This window comes from Carassius carassius, chromosome 12 (genome assembly GCF_963082965.1).
Source record: "Carassius carassius chromosome 12, fCarCar2.1, whole genome shotgun sequence".
NCBI classification, from domain to species: domain Eukaryota; kingdom Metazoa; phylum Chordata; class Actinopteri; order Cypriniformes; family Cyprinidae; genus Carassius; species Carassius carassius.
In genome coordinates this window covers 12,822,952-12,842,435 of record NC_081766.1, presented here as the reverse complement: position 1 = coordinate 12,842,435, position 19,484 = coordinate 12,822,952, and the positions used below count along the sequence as shown (strand labels likewise).

The window sequence follows — 19,484 nt, the reverse complement described above, 5'->3', positions numbered from 1 at the left end:
CAGACCTTTTCCAGACGGCGCCAAAACACAGCGTGAAAGTGATCTTAGCGATCGGGGAGACAGCAGCTAATCTGTATTACTAGTCCCAGTTTTCAAATAACATAGAGTAAGTACTGGCTTTACCTGGCTTTATCTAAAGAAACATGTTGAGAGAATGTTAACGAATTGAGTGTTTAATTTCATTTAAACAGAACAAATTCAACCATTCTGGTTAATGATATGCATTGTTTCTGGTTGTGGATATTTGGGAATATAATATAAAGTGCATTTTGACATGATAAAAGTGAATCTTTGTCAATATGAATTTATTTTTTATATTTATTATATATTCTTTTCTTTAAAGAATAGAGAAGATCAACAATGGACATGAATGAGTCTGTGACCCCGTTCACTGGGTTGGCTTCAGAATATGTAAGTGATATCTGAATATTTACTTTAAGTGCACGCTGTCCCATTATAATATTTGTCATCTTTAAGATCAACAAGATTACAATTTAAATGCAGAGTATCAGGGTTAATAAACTAAAAGCTAAGTAAGACATAATTTACTATATTTCACAGGATTATGAAGATTCTTCCACAACTATGGGTGATTATGAAGACGGTTTAATATGTGAGAGATCATCAGTGCGAGAGTTTCGAAAGTACTATGAGCCTGCTCTCTACTGGATAATTGTGATTCTGGGAGCCATTGGCAACAGTCTTGTAGTCTGGATATACTCATACTTCAAAAACCGCCTGAAGTCAATGACAGATGTTTATCTACTGAACCTGGCTCTGGCCGACTTGTTCTTCCTCTGCACTCTGCCCTTCTGGGCCGTCGATTCCATCTTCGGTTGGACCTTTGGCTTGGGCCTCTGTAAATTCGTCTCTGCCATTTACAAAATCAACTTCTTCAGCAGCATGTTTCTACTCACCTGCATCAGTGTTGATCGCTACATAGTGATTGTCCAGACTACCAAAGCGCAGAACTCCAAGAGGGATCGTCTCCTGTACAGCAAACTCATTTGCGTGCTAGTCTGGCTCCTTGCGGTTGTGCTATCCATTCCAGAGTTTCTCTTTGCTCGTTCAAAAATGGACGATGAGGGCAATCAATTTTGCACGATGGTCTACTGGAACAATGAAAAAAATCGTACTAAAATATTGGTCCTGGCTCTCCAGATCTGCATGGGCTTCTGCATCCCTCTCATAGTGATGATCTTCTGCTATGCCAACATCGTCCGCACCTTGCTCAAGACAAGGAACTTTGAGAAGCACAAGGCCCTGCGGGTCATCCTGGCAGTTGTGGCGGTGTTTGTTGTATCTCAGCTTCCGTACAACGGCATGTTGGTCTTTGAAGCCACTCAGGCAGCCAATATGACCATCACAAACTGCGAAGAAGTCAAACGCTTTGACATCGCCGGCCAAGTTATGAAGAGTCTCGCTTACATGCACAGCTGCCTAAATCCGTTCCTTTATGCCTTCGTTGGAGTGCGTTTCCGAAAAGATGTTATTCGAATTTTCCAAAAACTTGGCTGTCTTACAACCCTCAAGAGCCCCAAAGTGCCACGCCCCTCTCTTATGTCAGACACAGATACCACAAATGCGCTCTCATTGTGATCAGTGTCAGAACACTGTCAGTGACGATTGCTTAGCAAAAGCTTCTGTTTTGCTGCAGGTGTGAGTTTTGCATCGGAGTTTCAAAGCAGAAGTCTGAGGTTCCATAAGATCATGCTTGAAAACATGCTACCTGGCAGAGGGTGAAGTAACCTGCTCACCACAATGAGATGGCTGCAGCATTGAACTGCATAACAAGAGTACTCTTTGTTTGGCTGGGCCATTAATATGAATGTCAAGTCCACGAACAGTGCTGTGACAGGGAAGGTGCATGGTCACCGTTTTTTTTTCCATATAACTGCAACATTATTTTCCATCTCTTGTTCAGCATTAATATCTAAATGTTGTGTAACAACATGATTTGTCTTGTACTAGCACTGAATTTCTTCGAAAAGTATTTTTCTTCCAAGAAGTTATCAATGTTTATAAATGTTATTATATTATATATTTGTCTTTTCGTTGCTGCAAAAGTATAACTGTGAATGTTTTTAGTCATGATTTAAAGCCAGTTGTGTACATTCGGGGTATTCGTGTCTATTTTTTGTTTTTACATCACACCAAAAAATTATGTATACATGTATTTGCTGTTCCTTTTGTAAATAATGAAAAATAAAAATTGTCAATAAAACCTGATATGCAGGCTTCATAACTGTAGTCTTATTCCCTGTCTTTCATACACTTGCCTTTGCTTAAACACATTTTCTCCATCATGTACTGATATTAGATACAGGGTCAAAAAAAAATGTTTGTCATTATCTACCCCTAAATGGTGGCTTAAGGGTACTAATAGACTCTCTTTATGGCTAAATAAGTTAATAAAAAAGAGCTTTTGAGGGTACTTTTCCAGTGGAAAGTATCATTTCACACTTTCTTACCTTGTCTTAAAGGTAAGAATAACTAAGTCTTTTAAATGTGATACTTGTCATTCAAACCTGGCAGACGGCCACAAATGTGTACTGTGTCAAGAACCGTTGGGGCTATGACGCACATTATCTGTCTGGTTTACTCATTGTGGGTCTTGTGGGAAGACACGTATAGAAACACACTAGAAAACAGACACGTGCTAGCACCCACCCTACACAAGAATTTCAGAAATCAACACACAGCATCCTCAAAAAGTACCTTGAATTCAAATTAATGCACAATGTGTACTTTTGTACATAATAATCTACCTTATCTACTGATTAAAAAACTGCTGAATAAAATGTAGTCATAGCTTTGCCTTTTTCATTTTTGGTTTATTTATTTATTTTTAATACTGAATACTAAATGTTAAAGGCATTGCAGTTCCTTTCAGTTTCTGTGCCATTGAATATATTTGTGCAGTGCAGACAGGGACAAACAACCACAAAGCACAAACACACCTTAAATCTGTCTGCCTGCTCTGCTCACGACAGGAAGTGGCAGACAAGCCAATATATGTTCTTTCCACTCAGTGCAGGCACATGTGACTGACGCTGGCTCATCAGTGATAATCTGAGGTTAATTATTTAAACTAAAAAAAGCTAAAAATAAAAATAAATAAAACATAATAAAAAAGATAAACACTACATGGACGCTGTAACGTATCAAATCTACAAGCTTAATGCGATATTTTGGTCAGATGTTTTTCTTTAAAGGGATCATATGACATTGCTAAAAAGAACTTTATGTTGTGTCTTTGGTCTAATGCAATGTGTTTATGCGGTTTAAGGTTAGAAAAACTAATTACTTTCCACATACTGTACATTATTGTTGCTCCTCTATGACCCGCCTTTCTGAAACGTGTCAAATTTAAAAAAGCTCATTGTTCTGAAAAGCGAGGTGTATGCTGATTGGCCAGCTATCCAGTGTGTTGTGATTGGCTGAATACCTGAAGCATGTGACGGAAATGTTATGTCCCTTAACATAGTGTGATGCCGTGTGTCCCGACATGACAAGACAAAAACAATAAAACCCATTATAAACAATTTGTTGCATCAAGTTTGAACATAATTATTGATTATAATGATTTATAATGACTTATATATATATATGACTTTTAACTTTTTATGCATTGCATTGTGTATCAGACTGGGTAAAACATAAAACCATATCTGGAGAAATGACAAGCAACAACTCTACACTGCTCAAAACTCAGTGGCAAATTCTTCATATATAAAAAAACTTACAGGCTGTGAATCAGTAGCGCCAGACTGTCCTTGCAAAGTTGGAACTGCCCCACTTTATAGAAACAGACACCAGCATTGTAGGCTACTCTCATAGGAAACAAGAAATGTGCAGCACACATCTGAATTTTTGGGTTGAAGTGTCCTGTAACAGTGTTGTAAATACAACTTAACCACTTATTTTTAGTTGTGTTCTCTTTTGGAAGGTCAAACAAAGTAGTTTTGTTTCACAATGAAACACAGCATCACACAAGGCAGGCTATAGTGAGAAACGGCCAGTTGGCCTTGAGAACGGCACGGCCGGCGGGCAACCACATGTGACGACCCTGGACTGGACTCCGCTTTGTCCATGGTGAAAGCCGATCAGTCGATTCACAGCGTGAAGTTGATGTATTTCCTCAGAGACCAGCACGGATCAGCTCTAGGCATGACGAATTGGATATCGTTCTTATTTGGAAGTCCAAACAAAGTTGCTTCGCTTTCACAATGAAACACACAGCATCTCCACAATGGAGGCGGCAACAGCAACAATAGCCTACTACAGCGAGAATCAAAGTTATGGCTTCTTTCTTTGCGTGAACATTTGGGCGGTGTCATGCAAATCTTCCCACACAGTGACATAGACATGGGGTGTGTTAGAATGAGCTATTTTAGGTAGGTGTGGTTGACTCTTAACTTTTATAAAGAATATATCTTTGGATTTGAGACTTTAGTTTTGCAACTTGAAAGATCTTTTTTGTGCACCAAGAGCTTGAAACAATAAAAAGAGAAAGGAAAAAATGAAATCATATCATATGACCCCTTTAAAACCCTTTTTGTCTATAAAGCTCCTCCTATGATGAACATGCACATTTTTTTTCCAAGCATGAAACATTTAAAATGTTAAACATGTTTAAAACATTCGTTTTCGGTGTTTATGATGATCCCAGCACACACATTATAAAGCTAATACACGTGGACTAAAAGGTAGTGAAGGGATGCCATGGTTTCAGCATTGCATTATTTGTGTTGGAGGAGGAAGTCAGAGGTGCTTTCACTTTTGACATATATGAATACATTTGACGAGATATAATGAAGTTCACTCATCAAAATTATGCGACAGCCGGGAACTTGGAACGAAAAAAGAAAACTTGGAAGAACATTCCACGTTCTTATCCGGTCGAAAGGATAAAAACAGGTGGATCTGCAGTCGTATAATAATGTAGTGGCTTGCAGCGCACCTACTAAATACCTTTTTACTGCACCTACTGTAAGTGGCAGTAATATTTAAGTTACATGCATGTAATTAAGGAAGAAAACTATCACAATGTAATATGTAAATAGAATAAAACCGAAAACCAATTACATCTCAGTATGCAAATTAACATTACATAATCGCTTACCTGCTGAAAGTGTCAGTGGGAGACTTTTGAAGCCAATCCAAATTTGAAATGGGTTTTAGAAATATGAGCGTTTCACTAGCAAACAACTGACTAGAAATCTGTCTCTACTTGTGCATTTGGCTTATGTACGTTACTGTAACTGGCGTGTCCAAAGCAGTTTTCGGACAGAACTCACACCACCACTTGAAGTTGAGTGCATGTCTACGGCACACTTTTCATAATTTCGTTCCAGACTTGCAGGGGTGTTTTATTTTGACAGTTTTTTCATTGCAGGTGCCTCTTGGTCAACAGAGTGTGATAAGGTAAGGGGTTTATTCCTATGAATATGACCCTTTATATGGGACCCAAAAGAAACAGAACCTTTATATTATCCTAGTTTAGTAGCATGTCATCAATTGGAGTTTTGAGGTAAATATCTCGTTTTTTTATTACTTTAAACCTTCACTACTTTGTCTTTGCCAACAAAAGGTTTCAAATAGTAATACATACATTTTTATCTCTGCTAGTGAAATGTTTTATTAGACATATTAGTCATAGTGTGTCCACATAGGTAACTTTAGATGACATACCCTTTGTCTATTGACACTCTTGTTTGAATATTCTGTGTTCGCAGGACGTCTACACTCAGTACAGCGACTGGAAAGTCTGTACATGTATGTGGCAGTGAACACACAACCGTTATCAATGTTTCTTCTGCATATGAAGTTACTTTAGCTGCAACTGTTATGGATTATTATTTAGTTTATCCTAAAGATGTGCAATGCATTTTATTTTGCAGGTGTCTTTGGTTGGCAGTATGTCTAATGCCTGTATGGCACAGGAACCAACCACCTGTTGCAGCCAAACAAAATCATCCCAAGTGTAAGTAGATACTGCCTTCTTACTGACCGATCAGGCATTGCCAGCCATTAATGTGACAGGGTCATCTAAGCGTAAAGCGTTTTGAAATATCACTCCTAATAATGCTGGCAGTGGCAGTATTATTTGCAATAGGTGTTTTATTATGTTTTTTTTATTTAACTTGCATTTAATGTAAAATTAATATCTTGAATAGACTTGGCACAGAGACTTGATGTGTTTGCCAGAAATTTTAACCTTTTGTTGAACTGTATGTAGCTTTATATCATGCTGCAACACTAGACTTCTCATGCTTTGCCAAATTGATACTCCATGCCACAATGCTTGGACATCTATTGAAGAGGTTACATGGCATCTAGAGAAATACTTCTCTTGTAATAGCTGTTTCTGTACTAATTATTTTCTTCAGCTCAAAGCAACATCATAAAACCCAGTTAAGGATGCTGTCACACAGATGGCAGAGGCTTGGTCTTCAGCCTCCAATCCTCTGGGACAGACAAGAACACATTTCTCAACATAAACCTGAGGTAGAAACCAGAACAGAACTGGAAATCCACCCCATACAGATCAGATGCACTGTGTCTCCAAGGGACGAACGACCAGATGAGATCAAGGCAATCAGTAATTCCCTTTGTAGCAGATACAATAGTGAACCATCTGAATCCGTCAAATCTGAAAACAGTGACCTCTCTGACCAAGAGAAAGACAATAAACCTATATTAAAATGGGAAACTGTAGAATTGGACCTAATCTCTACTCATTTGATAGAGATCTAGAACGTACAGAAGGAGCAGGAGAGCAAGTGTATACTGAGGTACTTCCATTTCCACTTAAAGAGCTCAACTTTAGTCAGTTGCTATCCAAAGCAGGTAATTTGGACAGCCAGCACAACCTGTGTTTATCTGACCCTTTTCTCACAGCTATGGCTGCACGCATGATAAAGCTGGAGAAACTTCAAATTGTGACTATACAGAACGAACAAGGAAAAGCAGCCAGATCTCGTCAAGCAACTGCTTTGGTTCGAAGCGCCAGTCGTCTGAGACGTGTGGACAGCCCTTGTTCTCAGGTAGAACACTTAAGGACTAAAGGAAATAATTCAGCTTTTGAAGATAATAAAAAACGCACCCTTTCTACAAGCACTCATTCAAATTCTATGCAACGTAATCGCTCCTCATCAAATACTGGGAAGGTGTGGGTTGGATTTCAGCAGTCATCGGCTTTACCTAAGAAGCCACATTCTGGTATGGACAGATTAAAGAAGACTGAAGCCCTTGTTCAAGATCTTTTTGTTCATTTGACCATGTCACCAAAATGCAATAGTCCAAATAGTTCCAAGAGATACAAACCCACAAAGAAAGCCATGCCAAAGCATCAGAAGACTTCCTCTGAAAATACTAGTGTTCCTGCTAAAGCTCTTTACAGGAAAACATAATTATTTTTAAGGTTTTTAAGCTTGAAGATTAACAGCATGTTATTACTTGTGTACATGTTACTGTATTTATTGTTCCAAATTGAATACAAGTTGTGCTCCGTCAACAACATTTATGGTATGCTGTCAGTCACCACAGGAAAATAACTTCAGTTCTGGGGAAAACATCTTACACAGTAACCCAAAACCGTTCTTCAGTAGCTCTTTGTTTTATTTGTGGGCTTTGTGGGAACTAAGTGTAATACAGTGTTATTAATTGATCAAAACACTTCTACGTAAAAATGAAATAAAACCAGAAAATAAGTAATTGTAAAATTCACCATTTATTAATATTCTTGTGAAATACTGGCTGTATATTCTGACAAAAAATGAACGTATTGTTATGCTGTGCACAGATTTTGGTCATTTCCCCTTTGACTGGATAAGAAGATGAGCTCTTGAAAGGCACTTCAATAATAGAGTAGGACAGCAGCTGGCCGTCAAGATCTCTCTCACACTTGGGAGTCACATGTGGCCATGAAAGTAGGGAACATTTTAACACTTAACCTGAAAATAGAATAGAAAATGGTTAGTTGTGGTTTAAGGAACGGTTACTTTTGTGGATGACATGCAAACATGTATTTCTTAAAAAGGAAATGCATTACCTTTTGGTTGATAAATCTGGTATGTCTTATACCAGATTGCAATATTTTTTATTTATGTAGAGTCAATTTATTTTATTTTAGGATTGTATATATGCATTTTATATGGTGGTGTATGAATTATATGAATGAATTGCTTATAAATCGCAAATTTAGGAGGCATTTATTGGGTTAAGGCAAAAATTGGATTGTACTTTATGAATACATCTGGATCTGACTAAATTATATATATAAAAGAATGTCAACCTTTATCAGAGGCTAAATGAGGAACTACTTATTAAACCACATAATATATTGTCAGCTTAAAATCTACAGCTTAATTCTCACAAGAGCTCACTCTAAAACAGAAACCTTTTCCAGATGAGATTTCCTTTAAGAGTCTTCTTTAACAGACAGCACCTACAATACAGAGAATAAATATACCAGTATCTTGATACATTACACTAAGCACACATTCTTGAAATATCCTGGGGAAATACACAATCATCAGCCGACAACAAAAGGTGACTAAATCAGTCCACTTAGGTCTTGAATAAAAAACGTTCCTAGAACGAACCTCTGTGGTACACACCAATGGATAAAGTCAATGCAAGGTCCTCACAAAGCTGAATACGGATAGGTTATTCTGTGATCATTATTCTGTTGTCTTTTTCATTTTTTTTCTATGTTATATTTCATTGAATTTAAACATACAAAAAAAGGGGGTTTAAAAAAAAGAATATATATAGCTATCTTTATATTTATCATCATATTTGGGGTTTTGGGCAGTTCAAAAACCCATTGTATGCTGTAAAGTTCATTGATATCATCTCATATGTTCAGCCCCAAAAAACTGGATTAGAAATGTAAAATTAATTTATCGATACTACAGATGAAATGTGAACATTAATCCTATGAGAACCAGCGCTCTGAACTGGCTGTTCATTTCTAATCAGATCTTTGCTTTGTGTTGGATCTAAACATGCCTTTAGGAGTGACCTGGATAAAGAGCCCTGAAGAGGTCTCGTCCCTTTGAAAGCAGAGGCAGGCAGGAGGATGATGGACAGACATGTCTCCATTGGCCAGAGAATGTACTCGAACACAAAGAAAAAGTGGGAGAAACAGCACAAACAGCAGTTAGTGTCAATGAAACAAAACCCACCATAAGGTTCCAAAGACACTGAGTAATGTTCTTACAGTGTTATGATTAACTCAAGTGAAAATTCTTGAAAGACAGACAACTTGTGGGAACTCTAAATTCATGTTTTTTTTTCCACCACAAAACAGCTTTATTTTTATATTGTTTAATGATAACAAATAATGTGAATTTACAATAAATTCTAATTATTCCATTATCATGCAGGACAAGCTTGGCAAAAAAATAACAGGCAGATAATTCTTCCAGCATACTCTATGACCGGTCTGTCTTTTAGATATGAAACAAAAGGAATTGAGATATGAATAAAGAAGCAATTACCGCTTGTAACAAGCAGATTCATAGATCAGAGCGGGAAAACCCCTGTATCAAAAGACAACATGGTCACATACACAAGAACAGTCACAAAAAAGACATCTAAAATATGTACGCATAGTGAAAAATACACCAGAGGGTTTGTACAGTAGTGAATTGGAATCATACACATTACACTTTCTCATGCATACTGAAAAGCACTCAATAGATTGTACAAAAACTATGACACGTAAGTGTGACAACTCTGAAAAAGGTGAGGTTTGTCTGTCAGAGGCAGTACACTGAAGGTGCCAAGTCCATTGCAAATACTTGGATTTACTCTTACCCTTAATATCAACCGTAACCGCTTCCTTCCATTTTTGAGAAAGCAATGTCTTTGAGAAAGCAATGTCTTTGTCTCTGTGAGAAACATCACAACAGAAGCTCTGTTCCAAAATCTAGTGAAGCCGCCTATTGCATGTTAAGGCAGCACCCTCAAAAGTGAATGATTTGGAATGCTTTACATAGGTTCTCAGCTGCAATACTATATCAAAAATAATAAAATAATGAAACATAATAAATGCACGTCATACAAAATTTGAGTAAAATAGTTTTCATTTTACACTTTTTTAGAATACAGTATTGCGCAATGTATACTACCGTTCAAAAGTATGGGGTCAGTAAAAATTTTTTTTGAAGAAGAAATTGATACATTCATTCAGAAAGATTGCATTAAGTGGATGAAAAAGTGACAGTAAAGACATTTTCCATGTTACAAAAGTCATATTTCGAATAAATGCTGTTCTTTTGAACATTCATCAAAGAATCCTAAAAAAGGAATCATCGTTTCCATAAAAATACTAAGCAGCACAATTTTTTGTTACACAGAAAATAAAAATAACTGATTCTTAATAACTGAATCAGGCATATTAGAATTAAAAAAGGATCATGTGACAGCAAAGACTGTAGTAATGGCTGCTGAAGATTCAGCTTTGCCATCACAGGAATTATTTGAAACATTTGAACTGTAATATAATATTACATGATATGATATTATAAAATATATGATGCCTTACTAGGTTTTGGTATAGAGCAAAAGGTTGACAAGGTTTCAATGCATGTCCATTTCTCCTACTTACATTTTGTAAACATGCAGAAGCCTTAAGGGCATTATGATGACACTTTATTTTTGGGCTTGAAAAGAACGCAAAATATTGATGCCGTTTGCTTTGGAAGGATTCGCTTACCTTCAGTGTACCGATAGAGGTGTACAACCTGCCTTTACAGAGAAGGCCTTCCCTGCAGACCAGGTCAAGCAGGACCCAAGACCTCAGATTCTGCAGAGACACACCTAGAGCAATGCCGTGGGCCTGCACGCCAGGTTGAGTTCTCACTCTCACACCTAAGGGAGGGTGGATATAGACAGCATTTATGCTGGTCTTAAATAAGTTGCACTCTAAACAGTCCTTGGTGGTTGAGTAATATTTGGTTTACATAAAATTCTAGAATTTTACATAAAATATGAAGTCTGTGAACTGGATAGTTTTACACTCTGAACATTGAGCATAATATCAAATATATTTGACATTATTATTAGCAAGAAGCTGTGTATAAAGCATGCAATCTGAAAAAAGATTATCTTGAAAGATTTTCTCTTTACAGCTTACAGGGTGTCTTGTAGGTCATCTAATTATAATAATAATAAAATAAAGTAAATCTTGAATCTTGTCCTGATCTGAAATGTACTACAAATAAAACAGCATGGCAATGAAATATGCAAACATCTTTTGTTGTCCGAGTCATATCTGCATATACAAAACCATCATAAATCTCTGAGATTTGCTGCTGATCATATGCACTCCTGGATGTAAGGATGCTGTAATGCCTGGTTGATGGTGATCCGCTTGGCAGGATCCAGAATCAGAATCTGGTCCAACAGATCTTTGAGCTGAATAACCTTCTTTCGCTGGTCCTCTGGTAGCGCCTGGCGACCCACCATATCCATTGACAGGTCCTTAGTTGGGTTAATGGTACTCATGACAGTGACCTTTTCCTGCAGAGAAAGAGACATAGGTGTAGAGAGGAAGAATAGGGAAAGGTGAAATAAAAATGGCTTTAAGTAGTCTGAAATAATCAATACAGATATTTTTCAAACTGCATGAATCATTGGAAAAAAAAAAAAAAAAAAAATCACAAAATGGCTTTGCAGAGTTGCAAAGTCAGTGGTTTTCTCTTGGGGTACAGTACAAGAGTCCTTTATTTTATTTTACAGTACAGTTGTAGTCTGATTTTTTTTTTTTTAAATCAGTAATATTACAATTAGATAATATTTCCCCCAAAATCATGTAGCCCTTACAACTTACCCTCTCAGTGACCTTGTCGACCTCTGTATACAAAAAGTTATAGCTTTGGTCAAAGTGCTGGTCCTTGAACAGACCCTTTCTGATCATCTGTGAATATAATGAAAAAAATATATTTTGTCTATTTATTTATTTCTCTATAATTTGTAATATCTGATGAATTCTTACTTTATTAGGCAATTTTCCTTTCAGGTCCATGGCAAGTTTCAGCATGTGGTTATTTGTCTTTCCGGGGAAAAGGATTTTTCCTGTGTATAGTTCATAGAGAGTGCAGCCCACAGACCACATATCGATTCCGTAATCATATGACTTTCCGATGACTACAAAAACAGGAAGAAAAACTCTTTAAGCTTAAAAACAAGCATTACCCAAGTTCAGATCCGTTTAATAAAACTCTTTATTTTCAGTGTACTAAGATGGTTTAATTTGATTGGTTATGTTTTTCCTTACTGATCTCAGGTGCCCTGTAGAAGCGGCTGACCAGATAAGGTGTTATGTCATTGTCAGCCACATGTGACGCTGAGCCAAAGTCGCACAACTTGAGGATGGTCTTGGATTCGTTCACCTAAAGAGTTTCATGTTATGTTATGTCATAAGACAGAGATGGAAGTCAGTGTGCAATATCTATGGTCAAGAATTGTCACTCACAAGAATGTTGTCGGGTTTGATGTCAGCATGCAGGATGCTGCAGCGTTTGAGGAGTTTGAGGGCCAGGAAAAGCTGCTGGCTGTACGAACGCACAGCCTTGATGTGTAGCCCAACGTCCTTACCATACTTCCTCAAGACCTCCCGCAGGTTCATGCTACAGCCAGAAAACAAAAAGTTGCTTTAAGAGAAGAACTCAAGTTGCTTTGATGCATGTGAATCTGTTGACTGTAATGTACCTGAGTGGTTCAAACACCAGACACAGATGCTGCTTGTGGTAAAAGTGTCTAAAGAGACGTAAACAGTGGAACTTGTCATCTACATCTGCGTCATTCAGTTTCTTCAGAAACTCCAGCTCTTTGAGACCTGTCTTTTGCCTGTGGGACAAAACATGTGGCTGTCTGTCACGTTCAGACCACATCTACACCTACTCTAAATCTCAGTTCCTGTCCAAATAAATCCCCATGACACAATTTATTGAGAACATTAAAACTGTGGACTTTGCCAAAACCACACATTGTGGTTTGATAAAAAAAATCCAACTGTACCAGACAGAAGTGTTTAAAGGCTAAGCATTCTGCTTTTAAGGGAAGTGTCTTACATCATCTCATTGTTGCGGATTATTTTCACTGCCACTTCCCGACTGGCTCGGGCCAAGTCTCTGGCTCGGATCACATTACTGAAGACACCATGTCCAGTGTAGCCGTAAACTCCATACCGTTTGTCCAACACCTCACCAATGTTCACACCTGAATACATTAAAAGAACAATCATGTTTTTGATGTCCTCTTTAACATGAGACCCTAAATATTTTTCAATCTTATTAACAAGTTTTGGATTCTGTAGATTGAAATACAGCATTTGCTTCAGGACAACAACTTACGATAGTAGCCCTCTGCATCTGTCCAGTTATCTCTGAGACTTGGGTTCTCCTTAAAGTCCTTGCCAATGCCTGTGGCCCGTAACCTGGCACTCTGCAGAGAGAAATTAGATTTGGATTTGTCAATGTCAACATGATTGAATTCAGAGTTGATTAAAATGTTCATTTATGAACGAGTGACTGACACTGTAAGAGACCATTTCAAAGTCTGAGGGGCCTGGAGATCCAGTGAGCACCAGAGTCAGATTACATACTTGTGGAAAAAAAGCTTTGAACAAAGTTTCCTGCAAAGAAACAACAGCTCGCACAGGACTATGCAACTCTACCTGTAGGATCCCCTTACATGGACAAATTCAATCAAATTCTGGAGCTTGTATAGCCATTGAGCTATGCAATGGAAAGCAGGAACTTGGCTACTTACGTCAAAGTAAGCAGTGAACGTGTCATCTGACTCTGTGAACATATCAGGCGCTGGTGGCTTTTTCTGATTACCACCTAAAGAAAAAGAACAATGATGCGATAAAAGGAATGTAGACTTGCTGATAACGTATCAGACCACCTTATATTACATCAGAGTAAATGTTTTATCTCAAATTTCAATCCCCCTTTCTTTTTGTCTTCCCAAAATACTGATATGAGAGCCACCTTTGATTTTATACTGACACCTGTTGGCATGGATGTAGCATCAAGCAAACGCTATTAGTAACTAGTGCTGTCACAGAAATATCCAGATATATCAGAATATAATGATTCACAATTTTCTGATCACTGCATATGAATCAGCAGGATTTTTAATCCATCCCTAGATGGTTTAATTAATTAATTAAAATATTTTGCAGATGACATACCATTTTGTTCTTGAGAAACAAGACTATGCTTGGCCTTCACATTATCCTCAAAAGTGTCCAGGTTCTCTTGCTCGTAGGCTTTGACATCAGCAGCCACACGCTCCAGGATGTCATCAGGTGATGGCGATCTGCTTTGAGTGCTACTCTGAGGACTGCCGTGATCTGAGAGTCCTGACATGTTACTGTCCTCATTTACTGGCTTATATTTCTGTACAGGACACATTACAAATACAATCACATTACATACACTACCGTTCAAAAGTCTGGGGGATGGAAACATATAACCAAACAGTGGTGATGCTTAATATGTTTGTTGAAACTATGATACATTTTTGTTTATAATTAATTGATTGATAGAATGTTTAAAAGTAGAGCATTTTTGAAATTGAAATCTTTTGTAACATTGTCTTTACTGTCACTTTTGATCATTTTAATGTATCCTTGGTGAATAAAAGTATTAATTTCTACCTCTTATAAGTCTTATTTATCCCAATCTTTAGTTTATGTTACATTAGTGTACGTCTCAAAGTAAAAGCCACAATAGACAAAAAGGTTCTAACCTGAATGATGGCCAAGCGCTGAAGTCTCCTCTGCTCTATCAAAGCCTCCTCGTCCTCTTCATCAATGTCATAATCCTCCAGCCTAGACACCGATTAGTATTCATGATTGAATCCGAATATGATCAGCAACATAAAAACATTTTCATTAACACTCACACTGCATCATCTGAGTCCTCCTGTTCAGGCTTCATTCCTTCAGATAGACTGCCCTTAAACATGTCCTCTCTTTCCCTGCTCCATCTCTTTCTCCTTTCCCGTGATTTTGAACGCACCTTCTGTCTGCGCTCCATCCTGTCATGCTCCCTAGATCTACACATTATTAATACCGTTTTAATTCTACTGAGAGATGTTATAATAAGTAAAACAGCATTGAGATGTAAATGTGATGCCCCTTGTCATTAAAATTCCATTGAAGCCCCTCGTTCAAGGACAGCAAACCAAATTCTTTTACCGCTATTTTTACAGAGGCAATGTGTAAAATAGATACAAATTCATTGTGCATTTACTTTTACCTCATTGAAGCTTATTGGATAGCTGTAATGAGGAGTTGCACATTTTTAAATGGTAGCACACACCACAGTCACCTGTGTGTGAGAGGAGACCTGCTGGTTCGTCTCCTAGGAGAACGGGACCTTCGTCTGACAGGGGAGTGGTTTAACCTTCGTCTGGAGTTCAGAGAGGGACTCTGCTCTCTATGGCTTCCTGCGGCATCACGAGATCGCATCCTGCGAATATTACAAAACCATATGAAAGTGAGTTTAATTTTGGGTCACAACATGAACGTTCATAAGAACAATATCATTAATAATAATTTATCTATCAAAAATGTAAACAAACAGAGCTAGAACCTGTCATTGGAGAATCTCTGCCGAGACCGAGATGGGCCTTTCCTTGGAGGGGATCTGTTGTGACATGAAGCTCTTTCCTGTCTGGATGCCCTGTCTGTGCTCTCAACGACACGTTCGGGTGAGCGGTGGCCCCTGGACTGAACAGAGAGTCTGTGTTGTTCCCGACCTTGTTTTCTGCTAGGAGATTGATTCTCTTTTCCAGATGAGGATTCTTTTGAGGGTGCTTTAACTGATTTCTTGTCTCTCTCTCTGTCAGATTCTGGCAAGTTTGTGTTTCTTTCTTTAGACCTAGACTTGCTTCTTCTTGCTGAGGATCTGTGGTCTTCAATTTGCTCTTCAGGCTGTGTAGTTGATTTTTTGTTGCTTGATGGCAATCCCTTGGACTTCACAGGAGATTTAGACCTCTGACCACTGTCTTTGGATCTCTCAATGCTTTGGGATTGTCTCCGCTCCCTTGCCTGGATGGGAGCACTAGGTTTCTCACTAATGTTAGCATCAAACCCATTCTTACTAGCTTTTTTTTCTGATTTATGGGCCCGAACTGTCTCGTCAGACGTGCTTCTGTCTTCCAGCCTGGGATACATTTTTTCATCATCTATGTAGTCCTGTCGAGATCTTCCAGCAAGTCCCACTGCTATTAATTGCTCATCAAAATCTTCTCTCTGCTCACCATTTCGCACAGCTTGATGGATCTCCTCATCCTCCTCTGAATCAGAGTTATAACCCTGTAATATCAGTCCCATACCTGATTGCACAGCCCCTTCCATCAGCTCCATACCAAGCTCTGCTTGAATCATTGCCTTTTGTTTCTCCAAATCTTCCAGAGCAGCAAGGTCATAAAGTCTGGATCGCTTTGAAGAGATGACTGCACCTTCATAGCCAGCAGAACAGTCTTGATCATCCCGGATTGAGTCTCTGTGTTTCCGCTTATGTTTGCGTTTGTACTTGTGCTTGTGGTCCCTCTCATCTGGTGAGGGATATTTATGTTTTCTGTGCTTGCTCCGATGTTTGTGTTTTCTTTTCTTGTGTCTTTCCACCCTGGCAATGTCCATGTTATCTGCTTTTCTAGCTCCGTCTTCACCAGGAACATATTCCTTTTCATGCACACTGTCAGAGCTCTCTACATCTCTGGAAAAAAGTAAATTACAGTAAAATGTATAAAGAGAACAAAACCTAGATAGTCTGGTTTTGATAAATGACCACAGTTATAAGGTATTCAAGACGTATGTTCCATTGTTGTTGGTTTAAAGTATATACAAACGTCTAACGTTAGCTGGTTTACGTTGACCACCGGGACCGTTATTGACAGAAAACTACTTGTTAAAAAAGTTGTAAGGAAACGTTTTCTTTCTCAATAAACGTAACCTATATTTATACATCTAAATACCAAAATGATGCAATATAAAGTCTGTAAATGTGTTACTTACACATTATCCTTTGCTATTGTTTTGGCTAACACGTCCATGTTCGCCATCTTGATTTTTCTTGCCGAGTCGATTGAGAAAGAGAGTCGATTCACAATTCAGTCAGGTATGCTACCAGTACTAACTTAAAATTAAGCGATCAAACTGTCCTCCAAATATCAATTTAAAAAGTTGTTAACATTTTCTTCTCAGTATACATTAATGTACCTTGGAAATAGGGACAAATAGACTGAATCACTGAATCGATGAATCAATTGTTTGGACCTCTAACAAACCACGCACGGGCGGAAACGCAGAAGAACTAACATGAAGGAAGGGATCTTAAAAATTACGTGCCAACGAACAGTCGTCATGAATTTATTGTTCCCTATTTTTGCCCACACACTTAGTTTGAACAATTCAGAATTATGTTTTTTTTCCTGAAAATATTGTTTAGGTTTGTCAGTACAGAGAAAATTGTAGCAAATGGCACATTTTACGCTATATCTGTGTACGGTAATTACGCAGTGGTCCCTAAATAGCACGTTTACGTCTACAACACAAGCCAAGTAATTTAAAGATACAACGCCATTTGATGTGCTGTTGTGGGGTACGCACATAACACACACACACACACACACACACACACACACACACACACACACACACACACACACACACACACACACACACAATTATACATAGTGAAACTGTGAACGACTTAACAGTTAATTCACAAATTTAGCTTGCTTTCTGAAATATTGGATTACTTTTGTGTTTAATGCAGCTGATGCTAGTAGTTTATATCTTGTTGTGATTGATCACATTATCTATACGTCTGACATTATTATTGTTTTTCAGAGTGTTGTGCAATAACAGGCTGTACAATAACACTTAATGAATTAGCTATAAATATATCCAGTGCCCAATAGCCTTTCTGAAGTGCAAAACACTGAATGCTTCATACTTCATACAATGCTTCAATTATTGTCTAACTGAACTATTCTCCCTCTTCTCCACTGTTCCCACGAATGAGTGGATTTAAAGATACATACCAAGACGTCCAACCAGTAACCTTTGACTTGCAGATGAAAATGTTAGTCTCTACTGTAGTTTAGCCAAGGGGATTGAAGCACATATGTCCACTTTAGTGGAAGCTTTTTTAGTTGAAGTATACCAATGTTTAGTCTGTCAGTTTACTAGCTCCCCAAAAGCCAAGATTATCCATCCTGTCTTGAAAAGAGGGTGATCTCCATTCTGGCTCAAAAAGCAACTAGGATCAGATGGACATGGAGCACATTTCTTTCCTCCTCCCAATGTAAGACATGTTTCAAAACATCACCCCACGGTCATGGGTACAGAAATCCAGGATGAAGAGATGGCCCAGTCAGCTCATCTCATGACTCTTGGCTTATGAAGAATTTCAAGCACTAGTGTCAACTTAAGTCTGCATCCTCAGCAAAACCCTTGTCCCATACAGAAGGTGAGAAAGAGGCTGGAGATGCCAACATGAATGCTGAAATGCTGAAGCCATCTGAGGAGGATAGCAGATTGGCCTGCACCCTCTGTCAGACAGTGGCATCCATTCGTAGCATCCTAAAGGTGCATCTGAAATGCCATTGTGGACACCAAGCCTTTAGGTGCCCTCGCTGTGGTTGGGAATCAGAATACTGGGTTGATATGGAGCAACACTGGAAAGGACATGGAAAAAGAAAAGGCAATGACACATCTTGTCCACCGCCAGTAACAGCTCTGGTTCTTGCTTTCAACAGCACCTCCTCAAAGAGCACAGACATTTGAATGATATTTATGATTTCGAATAAAAATTTTAGTAAAATTTTATACTGACAAATCATTGTTTTGCTAATTATGCACACTTCTTGTAATAATTCAGTAAATTCCATGTGCCATTGCTTTTGAAATATAATGTAATGGTTTTAAATAATATTTGTTTAGAGCTCTAGTCACGGTTTAATAAGTTTGGTGGAATGTAGGTGAATGTTATTTGCTAAATTTTATTGGGTGGTTAAGTATAGGTAAAAGTCGGACAAATAAACATCATATTAGTTACTCTTCTATATATTCTGTTCTATATATTGTTCAAACACATTTGACATATTTGGAATTAACATGTATGGAATCAAAATGAATGTGTCTTATTTCATCACATCCAGCTCTGAGAATGAGTCCCAGATGTGGACCGGAATGGGATTTCAAAATGGGATCAGATGCGTCAAGGAAACTGTGCACAAACCTGGCAAGGGCTTCATGACTGCTGGTACTCCTGAAAGTAAAGATATAGACTTATCAACCTAAAAAAATCACAGATTAACACTAGCAACATGACCTACCTCCACCTTCAAGCCTGCAAGACAGACATCCTTGAATGACAAAATGCACTTGATAATGTAATTAGCTTTAGTGTGGAAGCCCACAGAAATATACATTTTTAAAGTTT

At 38.0% G+C, this 19,484-nt stretch overlaps 2 protein-coding genes across 10 annotated transcripts; one reads left to right on the top strand and one right to left on the bottom strand.

The window, feature by feature from the left end:
• The first annotated feature begins 59 nt into the window (after positions 1-59).
• On the top strand, positions 60-2,250 carry LOC132154820 (C-C chemokine receptor type 9-like). The gene is made up of 3 exons (XM_059563506.1): positions 60-106; positions 344-411; positions 562-2,250. The coding sequence occupies exons 2-3, from the start codon at positions 361-363 to the stop codon at positions 1,597-1,599; spliced, it is 1,089 nt and encodes a 362-aa protein (XP_059419489.1). The 5' UTR covers positions 60-106; positions 344-360; the 3' UTR covers positions 1,600-2,250.
• Positions 2,251-7,716: 5,466 nt separating this feature from the next.
• On the bottom strand, positions 7,717-16,768 carry LOC132154815 (serine/threonine-protein kinase PRP4 homolog). 9 transcript variants are annotated; one of them, XM_059563490.1, is made up of 17 exons: positions 15,624-16,768; positions 15,360-15,500; positions 14,932-15,084; positions 14,776-14,857; positions 14,216-14,423; positions 13,789-13,862; positions 13,371-13,461; positions 13,089-13,236; positions 12,727-12,864; positions 12,491-12,644; positions 12,293-12,407; positions 12,011-12,162; positions 11,846-11,932; positions 10,730-11,535; positions 8,610-9,551; positions 8,367-8,452; positions 7,717-7,958 (listed from the first exon to the last, which is right to left on the bottom strand). In XM_059563490.1, the coding sequence occupies exons 1-14, from the start codon at positions 16,673-16,675 to the stop codon at positions 11,332-11,334; spliced, it is 2,799 nt and encodes a 932-aa protein (XP_059419473.1). In that variant the 5' UTR covers positions 16,676-16,768; the 3' UTR covers positions 7,717-7,958; positions 8,367-8,452; positions 8,610-9,551; positions 10,730-11,331. The 9 variants fall into 9 exon arrangements, with proteins under 9 accessions (XP_059419473.1, XP_059419472.1, XP_059419475.1 ...); XM_059563489.1 differs by having other exon boundaries at positions 8,405-8,452; XM_059563492.1 differs by having other exon boundaries at positions 9,032-9,551.
• Positions 16,769-19,484: the final 2,716 nt, after the last annotated feature.